This window comes from Vicugna pacos, chromosome 4 (genome assembly GCF_048564905.1).
Source record: "Vicugna pacos chromosome 4, VicPac4, whole genome shotgun sequence".
Taxonomy (NCBI): Eukaryota; Metazoa; Chordata; class Mammalia; order Artiodactyla; family Camelidae; genus Vicugna; species Vicugna pacos.
The window spans coordinates 48,315,896-48,342,349 of NC_132990.1; the positions used below are offsets into that span (position 1 = coordinate 48,315,896).

General features: G+C 38.0%; 1 protein-coding gene and 1 non-coding gene across 6 annotated transcripts in view; one reads left to right on the forward strand and one right to left on the reverse strand.

Moving 5' to 3' along the window:
* GNE (glucosamine (UDP-N-acetyl)-2-epimerase/N-acetylmannosamine kinase) overlaps positions 1–12,667 on the reverse strand; it is a 46,984-nt gene extending 34,317 nt beyond the window's left edge. For 2 of the 5 annotated variants that reach the window (XM_006204108.4, XM_072959727.1), the window contains exons 1-2: positions 12,473–12,602; positions 7,350–7,555 (exon numbers count right to left, since the gene is read on the reverse strand). In XM_006204108.4, the coding sequence (XP_006204170.1) occupies positions 7,350–7,513 (164 nt within the window). In that variant the 5' untranslated portion in view covers positions 7,514–7,555; positions 12,473–12,602. Of the gene's footprint in view, positions 1–7,349; positions 7,556–9,028; positions 9,201–12,472 lie in introns of all 5 variants that reach the window. The other 3 variants (XM_031677298.2, XM_072959728.1, XM_015238991.3) reach the window with 3 other exon arrangements.
* LOC116280396 (U6 spliceosomal RNA) lies at positions 3,821–3,926 on the forward strand. The gene has a single exon (XR_004189786.1). It is a non-coding gene; the product is annotated as a U6 spliceosomal RNA (small nuclear RNA).
* Positions 12,668–26,454: the final 13,787 nt, after the last annotated feature.

Consider the following 26,454-nt stretch of genomic DNA (forward strand, 5'->3'; position numbering starts at 1 on the left):
TTTTTTATGTCTATATTCATGAGGGATACTGATTTGAATTTTCTTTTCCTATAATGTCTTTGTCAGGTTTTGGTATCAGGATTATGCTGACTTTATAATCTGGGAAGTCCCCTGGCTCCTCTATTTTCTGAAGAGTTTGTGTAAGATTGGTGTTACTTCTTCCTTAAATGTTTGATAGAATTCAAAAGTGAGGCCATCTTTGTAGGAAAGTATTTTTATAGGAAGTATTTGATAATGAATCCAATTTCTTTAACAGATGCAGTGCTATTGAGATTTTCTATTTTTTCTGTCAGTTTTGGTACACATTGTTCAAGGAGTTTGTTCATCTAAATTGACTGTCAAGTTTATTGGCCTAATATCCCCCTTTTATTCTTTTAATGGCTGTTAAGATCTGTAGTTGTATCCTCCTTGTCATCTTGGATTGGTAATTTCTGTTCCTTTTCTTGTGCTTTGTAGGATTTTGTCAATTTTATTAATAATTTCAAAGAAATAACTTTGGGCTCTTAATTTTCTCTGTTGTTTAATCTGCTTTTATATTTCACTGGTTTCCACTCTGGTTTCTACCTTCTACTTACTTTGGGTTAATTTTCTCTTTTTCCTGTTTATTTAAGTGGAAATGGATCTTTTTCTTTTTTAATGTATTTAAAGCTATAAATTTCCCTATAACCACTGCTTTATCTACACCCACAAGTTTTAATATATTGTAATATTTATTATTCAGTTCAAACTATTTTCTAATTTCTTGTTTGACCCATGAGCTTAAAACTCAGTAAACAACCCAATTAAAAAATGAACTAGAGACCTTAATGTACATCCCACCAAAGATGATATAAGGATGGCAAATAAGCATATGAAAAGATGCTTCACATCATATGTCATCAACAAATGCAAATTAAAGTGAGATACCACTACACATCAACTAAAATGGCCAAAAGCCAAGAACACTGACAACACTAAATGCTGGTGAGGATGTGGAGCAACAGGAACTCTCATTCACTGCTGGGGGAATACAGAATGATACAGCCACTTTGGAAGACAGTTTGGCAGTTTCTTGCAAAATTAAACATGCTCCTACCATACAATCTAGCAATCATGTCCCTTGACTTATCCAAATGAGCTCAAAACTTATGTCACACAAAAATATACAAAATGGATATTTACAGCAGCTTTATTCACAACTGCTGAAATTTGAAGCAGCCAAAATATCCTTCAGTTAAGGATAATGAATAAGTAAACTATCATACATCTATACAATGGTATATTATTCAGCCCGAAAAAGAAGTGCTATCAAGCTATGAAAATACATGCAGGAAACTTAAATACACATTACTAAGTGAAAGCAGCAAACTCTAAGAGGCTACATACGGTATGATTCCAACTATATGACATTCTGGAAAAGGCAAAAATCTACAGAAATGGTGAAAAGATCAGTAGTTGCCAGGGGACTGTGGGGTGGGGGGAGGAAGGGATGAAAGGTAGTGGAAAAGATTTGGGGGGCAGTGAATGACTCTGCATGATATAATGGTGGATACATGTCACTATACATTTGTCCAGACCCAGAAGACTTATACTACCAAGTTGAACCCTAATGTAAAGTATGGACCTTGGGTGGTAATGATGTGTCAGTGTAGGTTCATAAACTGTACCAAGTGTACCACTGAGGTATGGTAGGGGTTGCTGATAATGGGGGATGCTAAGCATGTATAGGGGCAGCAAGGTCTATGGGAAGCTTCTGTATCTTCTGCTCAATTTTGCTGTTAGACCTAAAAAATAGTCTTTTTTTAAAAGGCATTCTTTCTTTTACTCACCCATATATTTTACCATTTCTAGTCCTTCCTGTAGATTTAAGGTATCATGTCTCTTCAGTTTAAAGAATTTGCCTTAGCATTTTTTGTAGTGCATATCTGCTGGTAGTAATTTGCTTAGCTTTTCTCCGAAAATATCCTTACTTCAACTTTATTTTTAAAGGATTTTTCATTGGATAAAAAAATTCTAGGTTAACAGGGTTTTTCTCCCTAGCTTTAAGCACATTCAAGGTGTTCCATTGTCTTCCGGACTCTGCTGTCTCAGATAGTGAGTTGAATATCATTCATCATTGTTCCCCTGTAAGAAATGTCATTTTTATCTTGTTTCTTTCAAGATTTTCTCTTGTTTTCAGCAATTTGACTATGCTATGTCTATATGTAGTTTTCTTCGTATTTAACTATTGGGGGTTGTTGACCTTTCTGGATCTGTACACTGATTTTTTTTTTAAACAAATTTGGAAACTTCTGTCCATTACTTCTAAGATTTTTCTGCCTCATTTTTTCCCCTCCTCTCCTTCTGAGACACAAATTACATGTATATTAGATTGCTTCTAATATTGTCCCAGAGCCACCCCGGCTCTGTTCTTAATTTTAATTTTTTTCATTCTGTTCTTCACCTGGATAACTCCTATTGATCTGTCTTCAAGTTCACGGACCCTCTCTTCTCTGCAGCATCCACATCAAGTGAATTTACTGCATATACGGTACTTATAAGTTCTAGACTCATCTGGTCCTTTTTCATAGTTTCCACTTCTCTGTTGAGATAGCCGCTCATGGAGATGGTCCCTGTCTGCTAATTCCAACATCTGAGCCACCTCTGAGTCTGTGAGCTTGACTACTTTTTCTCTTGATATTGGGTCAAATTTTCCTGTTTCTTCACATATCTAGTAACTTGTGATTACATACTGACCACTGTGGATAAAACACTATAGAGACCCTGGATTCTGTTATCTTAAGTCCTTTGAGTTTTGATCGAGCAGGCAATTAAATAACTGTCTGAGCACTTTATGGAAGCTCAGGTTAACATTTTATTAGGGTGAATCTGTTTCAGCTTTGCTCTTAAAGAGCAAGTGGAATGTAGGTTTTACTCCTAAGGTATGGCCATTTGGGTTTCAACAAAAAGCCGGAGAGCATGTGACTAAGCCCCTCTAAAGTGGTAGGACTCATGCTCCAAACTGTTCCCCCTGAGGTGGTCAGCAGTTAACCTTCTCAGCTTCACCAGCCTCCAGCTGTTATTTTCTCCTAGGCTTCCTGGAGTACCCCCCACCACCCCCCATGCCTGTGCAGCTCGTGGTCAAACAAGAATTTGAGAAGAGTTTATATCCAGATTCTGGGGTGCTCTGAGGCTTCTCTGGGCTCCTTCACAATTTCTCCCCTCAATTTCCAGATACTGTACAGCCCAAGTTCCACTTCACCCTAAACAACCGTGGCTTTCTGCTTTAGTTCTCGCCAACTGACACCATGCAGACTGGGGAACACTGCCAGGAAAAGCCATTTAAACACAGATCTCACCTCTTTTTCTCGAGGATCAAATCCCCTCCAGTTTTTGCTACTGGTCACTCTCCAGTGCCTTTAACTTTTTAAAATATTGTGTCCAGAATTTATAAGGGTTAGCTGCAGGAGAGTTAGTCAGATACAAGCTGCTCTGTCATTACTAAAGCCTGGACTTCTTTTCCTTAAAAAGTATTTTATAACTTCTCGAGTTGAATATTTAGTTCAGTTACTCCTTATTTTCCCCCCTCATATAGAAAGTAAGTAAGACCACAAATTTACTTCTAACTAAAAGTTTTCCTTTATTATTTTATTTCCTTTTAAAATTATCTTTTATTTTTATTACTTATCTGCTTATCATTTGTCTCCCCCTCCAGCGTCTGAGTTCTATGAAAGCAGGGACTTTCTCTCTTATTTGCCACTTGATATATTCCAGATGCTTAATAAATATGTGCTGAATTTGCAGAGATTCTTTGCACATGTAGCCAAGCTGAATTACATAACTTTAATTATTAGAAAAAGTCGTGCTCAGCTTTGGCAGCACATATACTAAAATTAGAACGATGCAGAGAAGATTAGCATGACCCCTGTGCAAGGATGACACAAATTCGTGAAGTGGTCCATATTTTTCTATATATAGAATAGATAAACAAGGGCCTACTGTACACAGGGAATTATATTCAATATCTTGTAATAGCCTATAATGAAAAGAATATGAAAAGGAATATATGTATTTATGTATAATTGAATAATTATGCTATATACCAGAAATTAACACAACATTGTAAACCGACTATACTTCAATAAAAATTTAAACAACAACAACAACAAAAGTCCCTTCACAGTAATAACATTTCAAGAAGGCCAAAATGCTATTTTCAGGATATAAATTCTATCAGGAATTAACTTAGCTGAGCTTGAATTTTGGACTGCTTCATGTTTTACGTTAACTGATTAGTTTTGTATCCCAAGGCCACAAAATAATTTTACTCCCTGAATTCAAAGCCATACTTTTTCTTTTAATGGAGGGCAGAATGTGATTAAATATGCATTTTGGTTCTGAGCAATGACAGGTTAGCTGAAGGACTTGGATTTCTGGAGTTCTATCTGTGATGAACAGCTCATGCAACATCGCTTTAATTCTGAGACTGTCCCACCTACATAATGTTCATACCTGACCATGTGCATCTTTCAGGAACCAGAATCAGAATCCCCTTGAAATAGTATCTCAAAATATAAAACATTATGTCCCATAACACCAAATATACTTGAAGAATTTGCTGAAGCCTGAGTTAAACCAAAATACTGACTTCACTTCTAAATTCTGTATTAAACAAACAAGTTTTAAGTATTTGGTTTGAACTGCTGCCAAACTTGAACATTTTCAAAAACTATGGGACTGTAACAAAACTAGGCCATCAATATACTCTCTAAATGAAATAAAACAAATGCACTGGATCAAGTCTAAAGTCCTCAAACTGAACCTCTTCACAGCAGTAGGGTCCTCACAGTACCCATACCACAACCAACTTTCTCATTAATCTTTACTGACAGTACCATTCCCCCTTCAAATAACCTTGTCTCTAATTTGGAAGCATCATTCTTAGATGAAAATCAACTGAATGACCTACCAGTTTTTGTTTTCTGATTACCTCTTTTCTTTGTGCTGCCACATATTAAAAGTGTAAAGAAACATCACCAGCAGTTCTCAAACTTCACCTTCCCATCAGCAGAGGGAATCTGATCCTTCAGGGGTTTAAGTTTTCTCCTCAGCTTTCACATTGGTGATAACCCCTCTACCACTCAGACAGTTGTATAAAGAGTATCAAAACCATCTGATGTCTTGAGATACAAAAGTTATGCACAATTATGCTGAGATACTTACTCTGTTAGAGTCAACTAGACTTGAAAATTAATCTCTTCCAGGAAGACTGTCACCTCCATTATTAATCAGCATGTTTGACAGTCTTATTCTAAGACTGAATTTATTTTAACTTCTTATCTGGAGCTTCCTTTAGACATTAGGATATTAACCCCTCTGACTCCAAGACAGTCATTTTAACCCTCTCTATCTGAGCAACTGGTTGGTATGGGAACCAGTCTTCACAATGTAATGAGCACCAGTTGAGTATACAGTGCAGTGCACTCTATCTGTGTTAAATATTGTGTGTGTGTGTGAGAGAGAGCAAAAGGAGGTTACACACACAGACATACACACACAAAGACAGGACAGCAGATTTTTGGCATGCATGACTTTAAAATTCTCAAGCGCTCCTGAAGTGCCGAGTTATGTAGTCGTGAAGTGATGTGCATTTAGCTAAGTGTGAATTTGAATCTCATCTATTTGAGATTACTGTTAATAGGGGAGCAAGTCGCTTAGCTAGTAACACAACTGTCCAGTCCAAAATAACAGCACTGTTCTAATCATTTTTCCCACGTGTTTGTCAGAGGAATACCACAGAGCAGGGTCTCTCAATGTCGGCACCTTGGCATTTCAGGGCCAGAAAGAACTTTGTTGTGGGGGCTGACGTGTGCACTGGAGAATGTTTAGAAACATTCTTAGTCTCTCTTAAAAAATGTGTTGAATAACTAAATGACCAAATGAATTTTTAAGTAGTCTATGTTATTTATTTGATGTCCTTTTTTGCCCAATTCATAAGAGTATAAAAATACTGTTTTTTAAAAAAAAAAAAACCCAAGTAACCGAAGTAAAAAAGTAGCTTATTTTTTCTGTTGGTTTAACATCTTCTTAAAATAAATACATTCATGTGGTTTAAAATTCAAGACACAAAAGGCTGTATGGTGAAAAGGCTACTTCTCATTTGTTTCCCCGTCATCCAGTTTCTTTCCCCAGAAGCAGCCAATTTCCTATGCTAGAATGCACTATAAACATCCATTTCCGTTAAGTACTAGTCAAGTTTCCTATTTAACAGTCTCACCTGACAAATACTACCTCTCCCCCTTAACTACTGCGGTAGGCAGATAAGAAAACCTACCACTATCTCCTTGAGAGCCTGTCTCAACCTCTTCTCATAGGAGTGAAAGCACCCACTTAGCCTTTCATCTCGGGATCTAGCTCAACTTTCTCTTCAACTTTGTCCTATCTTTGTCCAATAATGTAGGAAAACTCAAGTGGGTTTTGTTAGCCAGCATTCATTCACATTTTGAAAATCTATGACCTTTTGAGCAATCCATAAGTTCTTCTCTACTCTTTTAAGTATTTTCTTAGAGCAAATTGCTAAATCGGCTTTTGGAGGCAAGTTTTTGTTTGTTTTTGCCACTGTTATTATCTTAGTTTAAAAAAAAAAGCCTAAAAAAGACAATTTTATTTTAACACAAGCTTCTTTCACATTTAACACTATATTTTTGATCATCTTTGGAGGCTGCATTAATGTTTTCATGCCACAAGGGTGCACTAAATGCCACTTTATTGCAACAGCAAAATGAATGTTCATCTTTCGTTTATACATTCTGCCTCTTCAAAGATTTCCCAACTTTCATTTTTCATATTTAGACTGTGATCGATAACAAACCTAAAGTCACCAAAATAAGTGTCAACGGTAGTGGTAATATAAATTTCTACTTTATCTTGTAGATCAATTAGATTTTTAAAATCTTGTTCCATATCTACTCCCTTATATGCAGTTTTAATGTAGAATTACCATTACAACTCACAAAACAGATTACCTAGAATCATACTATAGTCACACAATATGTATTTATAAATGGCATTTCTGAATGTAATAGCAAATAATAGTAAGAATAAAGATAGCTATAATTTATCAAGCATCTATTAAGCAGCATCACTATATAGACATAAACTTTATATCACTATGTCCATTCTTCACAATAATCTACAACACAAATTTTCAATCCATTTTATAACTGGGGAACCTGAGGCTCAGAGATGCTAAGCAACTTCTCCAAGGCCACATGAAAACTAAGTGACAGAACTGGGATTTGAAGCTGGGTCCACACAGCTCCAAGATCCACGTTCTCTCCAGTACACCATGTTGCAATGAAGAATATTATAAGAAAATGCTTTCATCTTACCCATAGTCATCTATCAGGTGAGAGCCAAGTACCACCACATCAAGTTCAAAGAACTCAGGTTCCATTTTAATGCCAAACATGATCGGGGCAAGTTTAGAATAATCAGCACGGTTGCAAGTAGCAACACAAACCCGAAGCTTTCGGTTATTCTCTTTCTTCTCCATGATTTGCTTTTTCTTTTTTGTGAGGTTCTTAAAATAGAGTTCCTGAAGTTGCAAAAATAAAAATTATTTATAATCTGAACGATAGGTCCTAGATATAAAATGTTGCAGTTGTTAAGTTCTTAATCACCGTTTAGTATAGTGATTCTTAACCTTTAGTCCCACCCCAACGTCTGTGTGACACACCCACTGGTATATCAAGTTATGAAATTCCAGCATACCAACTATAACTCCACCCCTTTCTCTTACACTTAAGAAAACATACTGGAATGCAGTTAATAACATAAATCAACCCTCATATAAAAGGTCAGCAAACATCAACTGTTTACTATTAAGAATTACTTGCCATTCCTCACAACTGATCCCAATATACCAGACAAGAGCAAAACTTTAGCTGAAAACTACTGATCTAGTTCAACTCCCTCATTTACAGAAAGAGAAACAAGTCTTGAGAAAGGAAATTCCTTCCTCAAGATTTAAGACCACACCTTAAAAGGAATGAGAGCTGTTCACCCTCACATTATACACCATATACAAAGCACTATGATTTGTGCTGAGGAAGAGAGGGATGAATAAGATAAAACAAAAATACCTCCTTAGCACCATAGCCAGTGCCTACAAACTTGACAACTCCAAATGCCTACCAGCTGTCTCCTATCCCACAGGCACCTTAAAGTCACTGTTCCAAACCAAACTCATTTTTTTACAAACCTGTTCCTCCTTCCTTGTTTTCTGACTCAGTTATGAACTTCGTTTATCCAAATGCCTTTATATCCTTGTTTTCTCAGTTCCTCACCCTGTACCTCCTAAGCCCCGTCAATTCAACCTCCTGAAAGAGTATCTTTCAAATCTATCTCTTCTCCATCCCCACCCACCAGGACATCCCCTAGTCCAATCCCTCATCTTAGGTCTGAACTATTCTCACACTTGTCAAAGTGGTTTGCCTGTCTCTAGTCTTGCCCTGCCTCCCACAAACTTTCAGAGTGATCTTGCCAAAGTTCATAAATCTGATTACATTGCTAGACAGGATATACCACCTGTGGACAAATTCCAAATTGCTGGTCTGGACCTAGTCCATCCTTCCAGCCATTTCTCCCTTACTTACAATCACCCTTACTCTGTGCCAAAGCCACACCCAAGTGCGTGTAGTTCAACTGGTGGGTCTCCACGTCTCCGTGCCTTTCTAGAAGCAAGTACCTCCACCTAAAACTTCCCTTCCCTCTTGCCTGGACTCTTCCTCAGCCTTTAAAACTCAGTCTAAGGGCCCCATCTTCTGGAAAGCTTTCACATAAACCTCAGTTCCTCTTCACCCCACCTCTCTTAGAGGCAGCCTCCCTCGGAGCACTGTGGCCCTGCCCACCACACATAAACTATTGCTCAACTCCTCTGCCCACCCATCCCCCCAGAATTCCATACCCTTCAGTCAAAAAGTAAAAACCAGGGGCAAGGGATAAGAGCTCTGTTTCAGGGAGCTTTTTAAACTTGCTTATATTGATGTAAATTACTTCATGGACTGACCTCAATGCATATGTCTCAGGAAGTGTATCACTATTCAGAATTTGCAATCAGGAATCCAGAGAAGCTTGAGAAGGATGTCAATAAAAAGGGAGCTGCCTTTTAAATCGGAGTAGACTCTGGACAGTGGAAATCCCACCTCTGCTGTTGATGCCTCATCTCTCTTAGGCTAGAACTGTAATCACACAAACTGCCCATCATTAAGCCCATTCATGTCAATTAATAATCTCCAGTAAAAGCTACTTCCACCCAGCAGAAGGCATTAAGAAGATAATGAAGTAAGCATTCTGTCAAGAGAGTTGTATTTGTAAGATCTAAGCACTACCCAATCATCAAAGGGACAAAAATATTTTTCCAAAAATGGCTGTTTTAAGTGTCCCTGTACATAAACCTTCTTCCATGCATCATTAAATTTGGGCTGTATAAATTGTTAGTGATATTTAATTTGCTGAGTGAGGCAAAGCAAATCATTCATGATTGGTAAATGTGTATTTATTTTAAAAGAACAGCAAACTTTTCATCTGGCAATTCTAAAATGCTTAGTATTTACCAGGTAACTCAAAGGTTATTCTACTAAAACCGAAAGTAAGGTAGCCATATTAACAAACTATGAAAAACACGTTACTAGGGCCAAAACTTTAAGGAAAAAAAAAGTTAAATCTGAAAAAGGAAATAATGGAAAAATGCCTTTTTAAGGGGGGAATTCTTTTTCAAAAATAATTTTAATTGACTTATTTTTTTGATTAGGTAGTACATTCACATGATTTAAAATTGACAAGTCACAAGAGGCTATATAGCAAACAGTCTTCTCATCTGTGTTCCCAGATATGTAGTTCTCCCTGGATGCTTAGAGTTACTATTTTCTTATCTGTCCTTCTGCTATGCATTTATAAATAAATACACATATATTTTACGTATATAAATACATACGTATTTTATAAATACACAGTGTGTATCATGCAATTAGTATTATATTCTACAAACTTATTGCTTACCTTGCTTTTTAAACTGTTCCTAATTAAGTTTCTGAATTAAGTGATAAAATGGGAAAGTTTAAAGTCTGATTAGAAATATCAAACCTAAAAGTGCAATTTTGAAAATTACTGGCCATCAACTTTTCAAATATATATAGGGCTATAAGAGCCCTGAAAGTAAAAATGACCAATGTCACAAAGAGTTATTGAGAACCGACTCTGCGCAGAGGACTGTAAAGTACACTGAGAGATGTGGAGCTGAGAAAGACCTCACCTCTGATTTTTAGGAACTTATAGTCTAGTCATGACATCAGGCCACAGAATAGATCTTAACTTCACTTGCCCAAACAGAAGCACCAGGAAGAAAATTAATACATTTTCTTTCTCTGCCCCATATGCATTATTTTTCTGTTCTGAATGTCAAGCCCAAAGATCCATTTTTATACTGAGATCTGTGATCAGAGTCTTCATGACAAGTATAGAATGAATAAATGTGCCAAAATGGACTTAAACTATAATAGGAGGATTTAAGTTGCATAAAGTGCAATGCGAAACAAGATAAAACTAGTTTCTTTAGAGTGGAATCCTAGACAGCAATGAAAACAAATGGACTGTGTCTACACATGTCAATATTGATAAATCTCAAACATATAATGTCAGAGGAAAACAGAAAATTCTAAAAAGTTAAATACAATAGGTCACCATTTAAAAAATGTATATAAAACTTAAAATGGAAAAGAACCTGAAAACATTTGTGAGTATATATATGCACGTATATGTATAACTGAATCACTTTGCTGTACACTTGAAACTAACATTTAAAATCAACTACACTTCAATAAAAAATAAAATTTAAAAATATGTAAAACATTACTGTATGTTGTTTATTAAGCTATAGTAAAATTACACACCAACTCAGGAAAGTAGTTACTTCTGAAGAAGAGAAGGGAAAGGAAACGGGGGCTTAAAGGATTTTCACTGTCCATGTAAAAATTTATTTTTAATTGTAAGTAGAGGTCTGAAACAAACATGGTAACACGTTAACGCATGTTAAATCTTGATGACTGGTAGAAGATGTGATATTGTCTCTTTTCAACATATTTGAAACACCATACCTAAAACAGGGAATCTTTTACACAGACACTGAGGATGCAATGTCCACAGTCCTTAAAGCCTAAAGCTCAGAAAGCAGGTCGGATTGGATATTTGCATCCATTTCATTCAATTCTGTAATAGTAACAAGTGCCACCAAAACACAGATGCCAGAAAATAGGCCTTCACCTTGAACTCACTGGTACTCTCTGAGAAACCTGCATTCTCTCAAGACTGACTATTATAAACAGACAAAAAGTGACCTTTTCCAGAAAAATAAAGACTGTTGTCCCATCCAACAATGGAAAAAGACAGATGAACACTTGGCTCAAGCAGTCTCGGGGCAGAGGAAACCATCACAGTCAACATCTGCCAAGCACATGTGAGCTTTACAAGCATCAACACAATTCATCCTCACAGCCCCATCTCATTAGCCTCATTTGACAGATGGGCATACTGAGGTACAGCAAAAACCAATCTACTTGCCCCAAATCACAGATAATTGCCAGAACCAAACACCAAATCTGCATTCAGATAGTGCCCACGTCCAGTGTTTGCCTGTGTCTGTGATTTCATAAACACCCATAAGGGAGAATCTTCCCTACGCCTGGTCCTGCTAGGCATCGCTTTTCCCTCAGTGCAGAGGGGATGAGACTCACAGAAATAAGGAGGAGGCTATAAAAAGTGGTCTGAAATTCAGAACCCTATCCTGAACTAGACTCCAGTGTGACTTCTTCCAGAGCTTCTATAGTGGGTTAAACAGTTATCTCTAAATGCTAGAGCTGTACCCAATCCCTCTTCTCCGTCAGTATTCCAAACTAATACTTTTTCGTGCTCTCACAATTTTACAAGTGTGCTCAAGATTGGGGGTGCGGGGTAGGAAGGGAAATAAACACATTAAACTTCCAAGGAAGCCCAGACCCCGAGTATAGGTTTCACTGCAGACACTCAAGATTATCTTTCAGTCCGATCCCTGATACCGGAGGGCCACTTATCTGCCCCGCAGCTCTCCGCCCTCTCCTGCACACCCCCGCGACGGGACGCTATCTTTCAGGACAGCCGGTGGGGATGGAGTACAGCCGGGCTTCGCTCTAATACCCTGCGCTTCAACTTCCCGGTCATTTTCCCGGGGTCTGCACGCAACCTGCCCGCAACCTGCGTCTAAAGCGGGACCCGTCACCAGGCTAAAGAGGGGCTCTGACGTGTAGGCCCGGGAGAGACAGCGAGGCCCGGGCCGGGTGCGGTACGGAGCCGCCGGCCGTGGAGCTGAGGCCTCTGGGCGAGGGCCGGAGGAAGCCCCGGGGGCCAGAAAGCTGCACTCCTCAAGCTCGCCTTCCCCCTTCCCCGCCTCCCGAGTCCCCAGCAGGCGCGCGGCTCTCACCAGAAACCGATACGCGGCTCCTCCGCACCGCCGCCACCGCCTGGCCCCGCGGGAAAAAGCCGAGCGCCACGCCGGAAAGCAGGACGGCGCGAGCCCGCCCCCTCGGCTTCCGCCGCTGGGCCCCCGGGCGGGGGCGCGCGCACGACTCCGGCACCGTGCGCCTCGTGCACCTCGCGCGCTCCGCACGCCCACCCGCGCAGCTAGTTTGCGGACACGTCTTACGTGGCCCAGAGGAATTCGGCGATTGGCTGTGAGGGAGGGCGGGGCGGGGCTGGGCCTTTCGTGATCGTGGCGCCTCCAAACCCGTGGTCCCGCCCCGCAGTCTCCGCCCGCCGCACGGACGCTCGGAACCAGAGTTCCACGCGGGTAGTTGTCTTGGTCTGGCGCCTGAGGTGCAGTTTCTTAAGCCTCTCATCCCCGCAGTCATTTCATACGCATGACCAAAACAATACGGTCGTGTGGCGGTCCACCCAGAGCCCTCTCCTGAATGAAGCCGTGCCACTCCAGAAGCCTGTCTGTTAGAAGGCTCTGTTAAATGCTGATGGCCAAGGCGAGGCAGAGACCAGCTGAGGCTTTTAATGAGCTCAGCCTCGGTCTTCCCTGCAGACAAGCCCCAGGCCGGGCTGCCTCAGAGACGTGCAGAGAGGAGCACAGTGGTGGCAGAGAAAGTGACGGGAACGGGCTCACGCGACTCCTCATAAAGACTTTTAATGGGCTTTTCAAATTACTTGGTCAGCTTGAGTTGGTGATACAAAACATTAAAATATTTTTTACACCTATTAAACAATTCACCACAGGTAAAACTATTTAAACAGTCTACTAATTCATTGAAGGTTCTTGCTATAAAGTGAATTTTAAGTCCAATCATTTGCACTTGTATTTTGGTTAATGATGAAGCTCTAATTTGCAGAATACTTATGAACTGTTAGTTCCCTTGCAACTAGCTTAGAGCCACCAGAAGGTCGCATCAGCTACAAAGGACAGACATTAAGTGGTTTTATGCAAGGAAGTACCAGCCGGTTTCTTTTTTAAATATCACTTTGGCTACTGTGCAGAGAATGGATTCAGTGGGAGTCGAGAATGAATTGGGTGGGAGTCAAGAATGGTGGCAAAATCTCTGGAAGGATACCAAAAAAGCCTGGTATCACTCATTGCGCCTGGTAGGGCTGGGAGAAGATGGACTTTTCACTTAATTCCTATTTATAATACCTTTTGTATTTTGTAGTATATGCACACATTTTGTATAAAAGAGAATAAAATAAAATTACTTGTAAAAAATGGTGGTAGTGAAATTCAATTGAAGTAGATGGAGATGATACTTAGTTTGGAAGTAAAATTGATGAAACTTAGTTATGGTTTGAGGAGATGATAGAGAAAAGGAAGGAAACAAGATTGACATCCAGATGTCTGGCATTAGTAATTGGGTGATTAGTGCCATTTACCAAGATGAGAAGAGCTGGGGGAGTGACCAGTTTTGGGGAGTTAAAAGTAAAGTTTTAATTTGTAACATGTTAGGTTTGAGATGCCGAAGAGATAGTCACAGGAAGCTATTAGATAGGCAATAAGATATATGAATCTGGACACACATTCACCAGACTATAGATGATGTATTAGTTTCCTATGGCTGCTGTAACAAATTACATAAAATTTAGTGGCTTAAAACAACACAACTGTATTCTCTTGAAGTTCTGGAGGTTAGGAGTCTGAAATGGGTTTCATGGGGCTAAAATCAAAGCAGCAGAGTAGGTATCATTGCAAGAAAAAAATTGTAACTATATGTGGTGATGGATGTTAACTTTGTAACTATGTGTGGTGATTATTTCACAATATATACATATACCAAATCAACATATTGTACACCTGAACCTAATACAATGTTATATGTCAAATATATCTCAATTAAAAAAAAAGGTATCAGCTTTGTCTTCCTTAGGCTGCAGGGGAGAATCTGCTTCCTGGCCTTTTCCAAGGTGTAGCGGCTGCCCACATTCCTTGGCTTGTGGCCTCTCTGATTCCTTCTTCCCTTGTCACATCTCCTTCTCTGACTCTTCTGCCTCCCTCTTTCACTTGCAAATCTGTTCTCCCATTCAGGAAGTAGTCTTTTCATTTTGTTGATAGTTTCTTTTGCTGTGCAAATTTTTTTAGTTTGTTGTAGACACATTTGTTTATTTTTCCTCTGTTGTCCTTGCCTGAGGAGACATATCTAAAAAAAATATTTCTAAAACCAATGTCAAACAGCATACTGCCTATGTTTCTTCCAGGAGTTTATGGTTTCAGGTCTTACATTTAAGTCTTTAATTCATTTCGAGTTTATTTTTTTATATAGTGTGAGAAAGTAGTCCAGTTTCATTCTTTTGATGTAGCTGTCCAGTTTTCCCAATACAATTTATTGAAGAGAGTGGGTTTTTTTTCCTTGTACATTCTTGCCTCCTTTGTCATAGATTAATTGCCCATATAAATGTGGGTTCATTTCTGGGCTCTTTATTGGTTCCATTGATTTATGTGTCTGTTTTTCTGCCAATACCATACTATTTTAATTACTATAGCTTGATAGTATAGTCTGAAGTCAGGGAACGTGATTCCTCCAGCTCTGTTCTTCTTTCTCAAGATAGTTTTGGCTATTCAGAGTCTTTTGTGTTTCTATACAAGCTTTAAAATTATTTGTTCTAGTTCTGTGAAAAATGCCATTGGTATTTTGAAGGAGATTGCACTGAATCTGTAGATTACCTTGGGTAGTATGGTCCTTTTACCAATATTAATCCATCCAGTCCATGAACACAGTATGTATTTCCATCTGTTTGTGTAGTCTTCAATTTCCTTCATCAGTGTCTTACAGTTTTCTGAGTATAGGTCTTTTACCTCCTTAGGTAGGTTTACTTCTAGGTATTTTATTCTTTCTGATGTGATGGTAAATGGGGTTGTTTCCTTAAATTCTCTTTTTGATAGTTTATTGTTAGTGTATAGAATTCATTGATGCACTCTCATAGTTTTCTGGTGGTGTCTTTAGGATTTTCTATGTATATATCATGTCATCTGCAAACAGAGACAGTTTTACTTCTTCCTTTCCAATTTGGATTCCTTTTATTTCTTTCTCCTGTCTGACTGCTGTGACTAGGACTTCCAACACTATATTCAATAAAAGTGGCAAGAGTGGGCATCCTTTTCTTGTTCATGATCTTACAGGAGATGCTTTCAGCTTTTCACCATTGAATATGATGTTAGCTATGGGTTTGTAATATATGGTCTTTATTATGTTGAGGTATGTTCTGTCTATGCACACTTTCTGAAGAGTTTTTATCATAATGAATGTTGAATTTTGTTGAAAGCTTTTTCTGCATCTACTGAGATGATCATATGATTTTTACTCTTCAATTTGTTAATGCAGTGTACAATACTGATTGATTTGCAGACACTGAACCATCCTTGCATCCCTGGGATAAATCTCACTTGATCATGGTGTACACTCCTTTTAATGTATTGTTGAACTCGGTTTGCCAATATTTTGTTGAGGATTTTTACATCTATGTTCATCAGTGATATTAGCCTGTAATCTTCTTTTTTTGTGTGATATCTTTGTCTGGTATTGGTATCAGAGTGATGCTGGCCTCACAGAATAAGTTCAGGAGTGTTCCTTCCTCTGCAATTTTTTGGAATAGTTTGAGAGGATAGATGTTAACTCTTCTCTAAATGTTTGGTAGAATTCACTTATGAAACCATCCAGTCCTGGACTTTTGTTTGTTGGGAGTTTTTTGGTTTTGTTTTTAATTACTGATTCAATTTCATTACTGATAATTGGTCTGTTCATATTTTCTATTTCTTCCTGATTCAGTCTTGGAAGGTTATATACTTTCAGGAATTTGTCCATTTCTTCTAGGTTGTCCATTTTATTGGCATATGATTCTTCACAGTAATCTCTTATGATTCTTTGTATTTCTATTGTGTTTGTTGTAAATTCTCCATTTTCTTTTTTTTTTATTGTTGTTATTTAACATTTTTTTCTTATGTGTAGTTGATTCACTGTGTTGTCCTAGTTTTTGGTGTAAAGCAAAGTGATTCAGATGTATATATATATATATATATATTCTGTTTCATTTTCCTTCCCATTATGGTTTATTACAGGATTTTGAATATAGTTCCCTGTGCTATACAGTAGGACCTTGTTTATCTATTTTATATGTAGTAGCTTGTATCTACTAATCCCAAACTCCTAATTATCCCTCCTCCACCCCCTTTCCCCTTTGGTAAGCAAAAGTTTGTTTTCTACGTCTGTGAGTCTGTTTCTGTTTTATAAGTAAGCTCATTTGTACCATATTTTAGATTCCACATATAAGTGCTATCATATGATATTTGTCTTTGTCTGTCCTACTTCGCTTAGTGTGATAATCTCCAGGTTCATCCATGTTGCTGCAAATGGCATTATTTCATTCTTTTTTATAGTTGTACTCAATGTATTCCATTGTGTGTGTGTGTGTATATATATATATATATATGCCACATCTTCTTTATCCATTTATCTGTCAATGGACATTTAGGTTGCTTCCATGTCTTGCCTATTGTAAATAAATTAACTTGGTGATTTAATAATGAAGTACTCTGCCTCTCTACAAATTCTGTCCATGTATTAGTAACCTCCTATTCTGAACACTTTATTTATGTTCACTCAGTATTTCTAACAATCTTAAGATATAGAGTCTATCACCCTCATTTTATAGGTAGAAAGACTGAAGCACAGAAGGAGAACTTCCCTAAGGTCAAAGAGCTATTAAGCAGAAGAGCCCAGCCCTTGGTCCCACATGCTTAGCCACTATCCTATATTTCCCTTCTATACTAAACAGAGCCTTTATACATTATGACAGAAATCTATCTTCAGGTTGATCTTGATCATCAGTTTTTGGGTAAGCTGTTCCACTAGCTAAGAATTCACATTAACTCTTCTATTTATCCAGCCCACATCTCTCTGAGTTACACATAATGGTCTTAGGAAATTTTTTAAGATATCTTCTTTAAAATCAAGGTATATGCCAATGACATTCTCCTGATGTACTAGTTTGATAAAGCCTTCAGAAAAGAAAATGAGATCAGTTTGGCACAACTTTTTAAAAATAAACTTCTCATTGATATATAACAAAGAAAATTACACATAAGCTTGTGTTGAATTTTGAATTTTTATGAAGTGAACACACCTGGATAACTATCACCAAGATAAAGAAAGAAAACATTACCAGTATCCATAGGTAGCCTACCCAAGGGCTGCCTATCCATGACCCATGAAAAAAACGTAGCACCGTGGCTATGCTTAGTAATTAACAAAGCACGCAAACTCACTATCAATGCAAAGAGGACTGGCCAGTTGGAAGTGAGTTGGGAAATGGGGCACACTAAAAACCAAGATACAGATACATTATGAGAGGTTGAAAGGTGGGTCATAGGGAGAGAATCTAGTCCCTGACTTGCCTTGTATCCTGAACAACTCTCTGACTTCAACCCTTGTGTATATTTAAAATAAATCCCCTTTTTCTTGAGATGCCCTGTTCCTTGTAATCAGAAGATATGAACAACAAAACCGTAAGCCACAAAGAGCCCCCAACCCTATCATTTCGATTCCCGACTCAAACTGATTGGTAATGGCTGCCTAGAGAACTGTGTGGGAAATGACTCTTGAGGCTGAGTTCAGTGGAAAACAGTTATCATGGTATCTGCCACGTAGTTCCTTTTTTTTGGTGGGGGTAGGGTGTGGAAGGGAGGCAGAGATGGTGCTATATACTCACCATTCCTGCTTTTAGCCAATATCATGGAGAAATCAATCAACAGCTAGAAAAAAACTGAGTAATTAATCACCATATTAAGCTAGATATTTGTTTAATAAATATCCTCCCCTTAGCTGTTCCCCTCGCCCCACTCTGTATCTCAGCCACAATTTTAATTGCCAGAGTCTCTTGAGTATATAAAGAGGTAAAACATATCTCACAAACCAGACATCACTACATAAGCCCGACTGTTTATAGCCTAACCAAGTCATACGGATGCCTCCCCAGAACAGAGAGAATGGCCCCTCTAGTACTGATGAGGTTACACTACATAAATGGGAAAGCAGTTCTCTTCCTCTTGGGACAGGCACGTAAAGGCTAAGTTTACACTGGCTGAAAATAATTCAATAACATCCTAAATGATATGGGTCAACTTCAGGTTCATAAGCGCATGAGATTGAAAGATACGCTTACAAATGTACTGATTAAGATACTTATGATAAGAAGAGAAGCCTTTTTGAAATTTGTATTTCAGGACCATATAATCACTATCCATAGCCTCAATTACTAATCATGTCAGATTTTTAGAGCACCCGTGTTGGCGAGCCATCCTGTGCTAGCTTTCCCAATTATAGAAGAAAAGTACAAATAAATACGACTGTGCTCATTTTTCTGAAATACTGCCCTTCGTTGGATAATTTAAAAATGTATTTTTATGGGCTGTGAAAGTATCATATTTTATTTTTTAAGGTTTTTTTGGGGGGGTTAGGTTTATTCATTTATTTTTAGAGGAGGTACTGGAGATTAAACCCAGGACTTCCTACATGCTAAACATGTGCTCTACCACTTGAGCTACACCCTTCACCCCAAAAGTATCATATTTTAATCTGATAAAGAATTTTATTTCTTATCTGTCTGCTAGGGAAATGAGCTAAGCCAGAGAGAAGTCAGTCATCCCTGACTAACAGGGGTTCAGAAAGTTTAACTGGCACAGCTATTCCAGCTGAACCGAAAAAGTGTTCGAAACTAGTTTGCTTTTACCTTTGACTCTGTTAAAAAAAGTTGGATCAATAAAATTATGTTGTTAAATAGCTGCTCATTAAGGAGTTACATGGAAAGTATGTTGTTTTGGACTTTAAAGGATCTGGCTAAGATCAACCACACTCGATACCAGCAAACGCCTTTGGAGAAATTTCATGATTTCCCAGCAAAAGCTGCGGAAGCAGCCAAGATACTGGTCCAAAACTCCTGGAGCTGAGGAGTTGCCCACAGTTAGTAGTCAGCATCCAGCTGAGATGAAGCTGGGAGCCCATGTGGACATTCCTTTGGAGAACTGCTGTGGGCTTGAGTGCAAATGCTTAAGACACATCCAAGTATATGTAATTAATGACCATGAATCCTAAGCATGAACATAAAGCCTCACCCTCTCTCTTCTCATGTCTTCATGCCCCTACTCTGGAGTGTACCTGCTTCAACCTTTCAAATCATTTCTGTTGTTCTTCCCTACCCCGCTTCCTCTCTGGAAATGTGCACTCCCTTGTGATTACACCTCGGCCCCTGGTCCTCTACATACTTGGTCTTTCAGAATTTCATTCACTCGCAGATCTTCCATTCTGACTTCCATGGAGGTAATTCCTTGGATGCACACTCTGGCCTGATCTTTCTTCCTAGTTCTAAGTCCATTATCTTCAACTGCCTGCTAGCTATTTCCTCACCTCCAACTCAGTATATAACATTTAGTTTGGTTTTTTCACCTCTCACTTCCTTATTTCTTTTAATGGTACCAACTGGGCACTTTTATTCCAACTCAAAAATCATAGAGTCATATTTTAATCTTCTCTCTCTGACTTTTAACATCCAATCTCTCAAATTCTTCAAAATGTTGGGTTTTTTTTTTTTTTGCATCTTCTCTTCCTTCCTGTTTGGTTCAGATCTTTATCCTCTTATTTCCTGAATTCTGAAATGCCTATATTTTCATAATTTTTACATCCCTAAAATCAAGATTTATTTTATAATCAGTGTATACATTTAGTGTAGAGTTTCTTATTACAAAAGTATGTCATGTCCATAGTGCCTTAGAATAAAAAAACTATAGCATCTCAGACCTAGATTAATGTGCTTCCACTTGCCCTTCCAGTCTGTGTTCCCTTGCGTTTCATATCTGTCCTGCACACTACTACCTGATTAATCTCCTTAAAAGACTGCTTCCATATGGTCTTTTTTTTTTTTTCCTGCTTACGGGAAACTTCAGTGGCTCCCCACTCCCTCTAGGTAAAGTTATCAAAGGTCCCTTTAATCATGCACTGAACTCTTCCTGGTCCTTACCAACATTATTCCCCTACCCAGATCCTTCTGCTCTGAACCAGATCCTTCTCTGCCTCTGTCTGTATCATTTTCACAATTACAAAGCTATCCTCCTCCTACTTACACCCTGCTCAGGCTTCAGGTCCCATATCTGCTGTGAAAACTAATCTAAACTCCCTCTCTCCAAATAATCTCTTTCTCCTCTAAATTCCTGTAGGACTTATCTTGACTACTCATTTCACACTTATTATTAGTTATCTGGTATCTATATATATATAAAATAATGCATCTGATGTTTTATAATGAACCTGAGAAAATCAGTCACATTAGTTACCTCATTGTCCTATTTCTCTCATCAGATCATAAATTCCTTGAAGTTAGCTCTGTGAAGTATGCTTGCTTCCCTGATCGTTCCTTAAATCATGACTTAGTGACGAAATACAGTCTGGGGGGAGGGTACAGCTCAGTGGTAGAATGCATGCTTAGTGTGCACGAGGTCCTGGGTTCAATCCCCAGTACATACCTCCATTAAATCAATCAGTCAATCAATCAATCTAATTACCTCTCCTCCAAACAAACAAACAATCCAGATCACACACACACACACAGAGAAATATAGCCTAATAAGCATTGAGTCCAACAGGGGGAATCACATCTCTTATCAAAAAGCCACTGCCACCCCTATTCTTTTCTATGGCTGGTCCAAATCACTTGCATTCAACTTCTCTCATCTACCCTCCTCTAGCACCCAAGCTTATGATCTTAGTAGCACAATACTTGCTCAGTCTTTATAGCGAGTCAAGAGTAAAAGAGCATGGTGGGTTGAAGATCAAGGAGAAACTTAGTGGTGTTATAAGACAGATGTGTGGGGGCAGAAAGTCGCTGAGAAGCAGCTCAGATGTGGGGCAAGGCCGGGTCAGCTGGGGCCTTGCATGATGTCATGCTAAGGAGGAAAGACTTCCTTTCTCCTCACTGGAACTGGGAGATTTTTTTTTTTTTTAATCAGCAGAGGGACATGATCAGATTTGCTTATTTGGAGTTGTGGAAGACGGATTGGGAAGAGGAGAAAGATCTAGAAGAAGGCAGACCAGTTAGGAATAATATTTCAGGACCTGAATCAGTTGGTGGTGGTGGGAATGAAAAGTAAGAGGGTGGAATCAGAAGAATGTGGAGACAGAATGGACAGAACTTGATGGCAGAGATGAGACCAAAGGGATGATGATGAAGAGAATGAATGACAAAGGTTTCCCCTTCAGACAACAGGGTGGCTGGCAATGCTGGTACTTGAAATAGAGGAGAAGCAGGTTTAGAGATGGGCTGGAGTAGGCGAGAAGATAATGTGATCTAATTTAGATGTGCTGAATTTGTAGCCTCTAAAGGACGTTTCCATGAGATTGAGGACCTGGAGAAAGATATGGTTGGAGAGACAGATTTGTGATAGGCATTACTCACCTAATAAAATGTGTATCTGTTTTGAAATACACTGCTCACTCTTAGCCCAGTGCGCCCAACTACATTTCTTGTCCTACCTATTTCACCAGATTTTTCTAACGTTCCTGACTCCCAGTTTGTTATACTTTCACTCTTGGCCAGTTCAGAACTCTTTTTATAATATTTTACATATAGTAGTTATCTAAGCTGTAGGTAATCAGACTCTTAGACATTATTAAATTTCATTTCATAGAGAGTAAAGTTCTGTGGAAACCAAGGAACTCCAGCTTATTGCACTTTTTGTTACACGTTCAGCGGTGCTTTCCTGGCCATGTTCCCTCTTTTCCAATTCACTTCATTCAACTGCCCATGCACCTAATCTTTTCTGCCCTCCAGCTTCCATTCTCTTTATCCCTTCTTTACACTTTTGGTCACTGCTTCATTCTTGAAACTTTCTTCTTCCTGTGCTTCATGACATGACACCTCCTGATTTCCCACCTACCTCCAACCTCTCTGGCTGCAATCCTTCCTCAATCCCCTACTTAAATGTTAATGTTTTCCAGGACTCTGTATTTAGCCTTCTTTTCATCTCATTTTCATACACACATAGTATTAACTCATCCACTTGTGTGACTTAACAACCATTAAAATTAGTTCTTAATCAGAATATCTAACACAGTCTTCTCTGTCCAAACACAAATATCTAACTCCTTTTAGGACATCTTTATTGGGATGTCTTCCATAGGCGCCCCAAATCAACTTGCCACAATGAAGTTTTCTTCTTCCCCATAAACCTGGGCTTTCTCCATTCTCATTCTCAGTGACTGTATTACCATCCACCCAGTAACCTGGGAGCCAGCCCTGACTCCTCCTTCTTTCTCTCTCAAAGTTTGTCTGCCGTGAAATCCCACCTTTTACATTGTAAGGGAGCATTTCCCTACATGAGAACAGTGTGACTGAAGATAACAGGAAGGGAGTGAGACTAGCCTGCAGGAGAAGTTTGTTGAGAAATATTGCAAAATAAGGTTGGATTATTAAGTGGGAGAGCACCTTGAAAGGTAATGTTGAGGCAACATAGAGGATTTCAGAGTTGATGTAGTCATAGAACCACGAAACATCTGGCAGATGATGAAAAGGTAATTTCAAGGTGCACTTAAAATAAATCAGTGACTTGAAAACCAGGAGTCAGAGCAACTATTACCTTTGTAACTAGAAACAAATATTTCCTACATTTCATTGAAGACATGAGGAAAAACAAACTTAAGAAGTTCCAACTGGAAGCTCAGAAGAGCTGACCTGGAATTTAAATATAAGTGTAAGTGCTACGAAAAAATAAAAATAATACATTCTCATTGAAGAAGGCAAATTGAAATTAGGCATTAGTGATACAACTACAGGTAGACTGTGTTGAAAATAAGTGCAAGAATGACATCATTTGACTGAAAAAGTGCTTATAAGCCAATTCCTTAAGTATAAATGATCTTTAAATTCAATACATTGAATTTTTTAAAAAACTACCAAATTGAAATGTGTTGATTTCCAATAACATCTGGACTTCCATATGCTTCTGTAAAAATTTTAGGTTAAAAAAACTATGTTATACTATAGTTCACTATATGACATACTTTTATATTGATTAACATGGTGATTTCCACTTAATTTGGTTTAGATACTGACTCAGAATAAACGCACTCCCCTACCCAGCGTGGTTAATCAATAGGTAGATAGCTGGGAGGAAAAGTACTGTAAGCCAGGCAGCTCTATATACCATGTTTCAAATACAAAGGTAAAAATAAAAATAGTTGTAGTCTACAGTGCACTTCTGGAAATAAACTGCATTCATGAAGCAAAGTAAAAAGTAAAAGCTAACCCTCTTTATGTGATGAAAGCATGAGGAATCTGAAGGAAAGAGTTCTTTTCCAGCTTTCACTTTAGAATTGCTAAGGGGGCTGATATAGCTCAGTGGTAGAGTGCCTGCTTAGCATGCACAAGCCCCTGGGTTCAATCCCCAGTACCTCCATTAAAAAGAATTAAACCCAGTTACCTCCCCCCAAAATTTTTTTAAAAAAATCATTATACTTTAGAATTGTTAAGAGACCATGAGTTTCAGCACAGTAACTGAGAAATAAATAGCAACCACAGAACGACTACCAGGAGTGAGCAGTAAAAAAATGACGTTAGAAAACAAAGGTGGATGTGATAGATTTAAAACCAAAGCTTTCCTCTCCCACCTTGTCTTTTCCTCTTTTTTTCCCGACTGCAATTTCTACGACAAAGGATAAAGTTCTATCAAATTGCAAAGTTACTTACATGAGGGCCTGGAAAGCTCAAGGCTTGGTGAGGATACACATTGATTTCCATCCTGTAGCACAAGCTCCGTACCTGGTGCTGTTTGATTTAATGAGCAGGGCAGCTATTTGTTCTCTTGGTTTAACTGCCCCAGAGCAGTCATTAACAGGCATCTGAATTCCAGACTAAACCTTGAGCCCCGCCTCTCTGAAAAGGAAGAAGAAGAAAAAAAAGACTCTAAAGTCTTCCTGTATTCCTGGACAGTAGCTTGAAAATAGGCGGACAGTGTCTGAGTGTTATTTTCTTGTTTCTGACACACCGTTCTACCTGATGATTTCATTTTCCACTAGAAAAATTATTTTCTTCTGAGTTTCTTGAAGGTAAAAACAAAAATCTACGATCAGAATCTCAATAGTCATTTTCACATTGTCTTCACACACAGATAGATTCAAAACATTTATTGATACACTACTTAGAGCAAAGAAGTAAAGAGATTAAACTAGAGAATTTAAGGTTCCTCAATAGTCACAGACCTCAACAAGTTCAGAACCCTTAGTTTCATGAGATTGAAGGAAAAATCAAGATTGTTGTACTTTACCTAAGTTACGCTAGAATAGAAAACTGTCGCTACATTTTATAAAGGATGTACCTTATACTTTCGGTGCTCAGGGACACCCATAGCCAGATTGGTGGCAAGAGATACAGGCTGGTGAGCTGCTTATTTGGATTTGATTGGTATATACTCATCTGAACACATCACTCTCCTAGCCTTATCTACCACACAACTTTGCACTCAACTAAGGAAAACTAAAATAAAAAGTAATCCACTTTTAAGAAGAGAACACTTTACACTGCTGTTTTTAAAAGCTAACGAACAGAATGGGGACCATGCAGACAAGCACAGGCTGCCACAAACCAAAGAGTGAAATCGACTTGAAGAATCCTAAACAAAATATTAGTAAATATTCGACCAATGTACAAAAAGAATAATACCAAATGACTAAATAGTATTTATCTCTGGATGATGAGGATGGTTCAGTTTTAGAAAATCTTTTGATACAATCTGTTATATTAACAAAAGAGAAAACTATGTAAGTTAGATTTTGAAAAAGCTGCTACACCCATTCCTAATTTTTAAAAAACCAAAACCAAATATAGAATATATGGAAGCTTCCTTAACTCATTACAACTACCAAAATCCATAGCAAACATCACACGTGATGATCAAACAAAAGTCCTCTTATGCCATTGCAATTACTGTTCACACTACACTGAAAGTTGTAACCAGTGCAACAAGATAAGAAAAATATATTAAGTATAAATATTAGAAAGCAAGAATTAAAGCCATTATTATTTATAGATTATGTAGTTGTCTACCTAGATATCCCAAGAGGATCAACTCAAATAACTATTACAATTAATGAGACTTTACTGAGGTGACTAGATAAAAAATCCCCAGTAATAACAAATAAAATATAACAGGAAAAAAAATCCCATTCATGAGAACCACAAATACAATTGAGTACCTAGAATTAACTTAATAAAAAATGTGCAAGACTTATATGAAGACAACTTACTGGAAGAATGTTGATTCTTCCCAAATAACCTACACATCCAAGGCAATCTTAATGAAAATTTTCAAAAGATTTTTAATTGAGCATGAAAAGCTACTTCTCAAATTCTTCTAGAAGAGAAAATAAACTAAAATAACAAAAAACAATTTAAGGGGAAAAAATGAGGTGGAGAACTTGTGCTACCAGATGTGAAAACAATCTATAAAACTGCAGTAATTAAAATAATGTTATGTTGGAGTACGAATAAACATATGGATTAATGAAAGAGAATGGAGTCTAGAAATTGACCCATGTACTCTTAGGAATTTAGCACATGATAAAGGTGGAATTTCTAAACAGTGGGGAAAATAAAAGATTACTCAAAAAACAGTACAAGGACAATAAGGGAAAAAAATAAAGTAAATCACTACCTCATCCCATATTCAGAAAAAAATCTAGATTGATTCAACATCTACACTATAAAAGTAAAGAAGAAAATACAAGGCAATATGTTTATATTTGTGGGGTGGGAAAGACTTAGTAGTCATAAGAAAAAACAGACAGATTTTATTAAAAAGAAATTTAAAACTCCTCAGAGCGAAAGACCGGGAAAAATATTTGCAGTATAGAACACAAACAAATGCTTAATAACCACAAG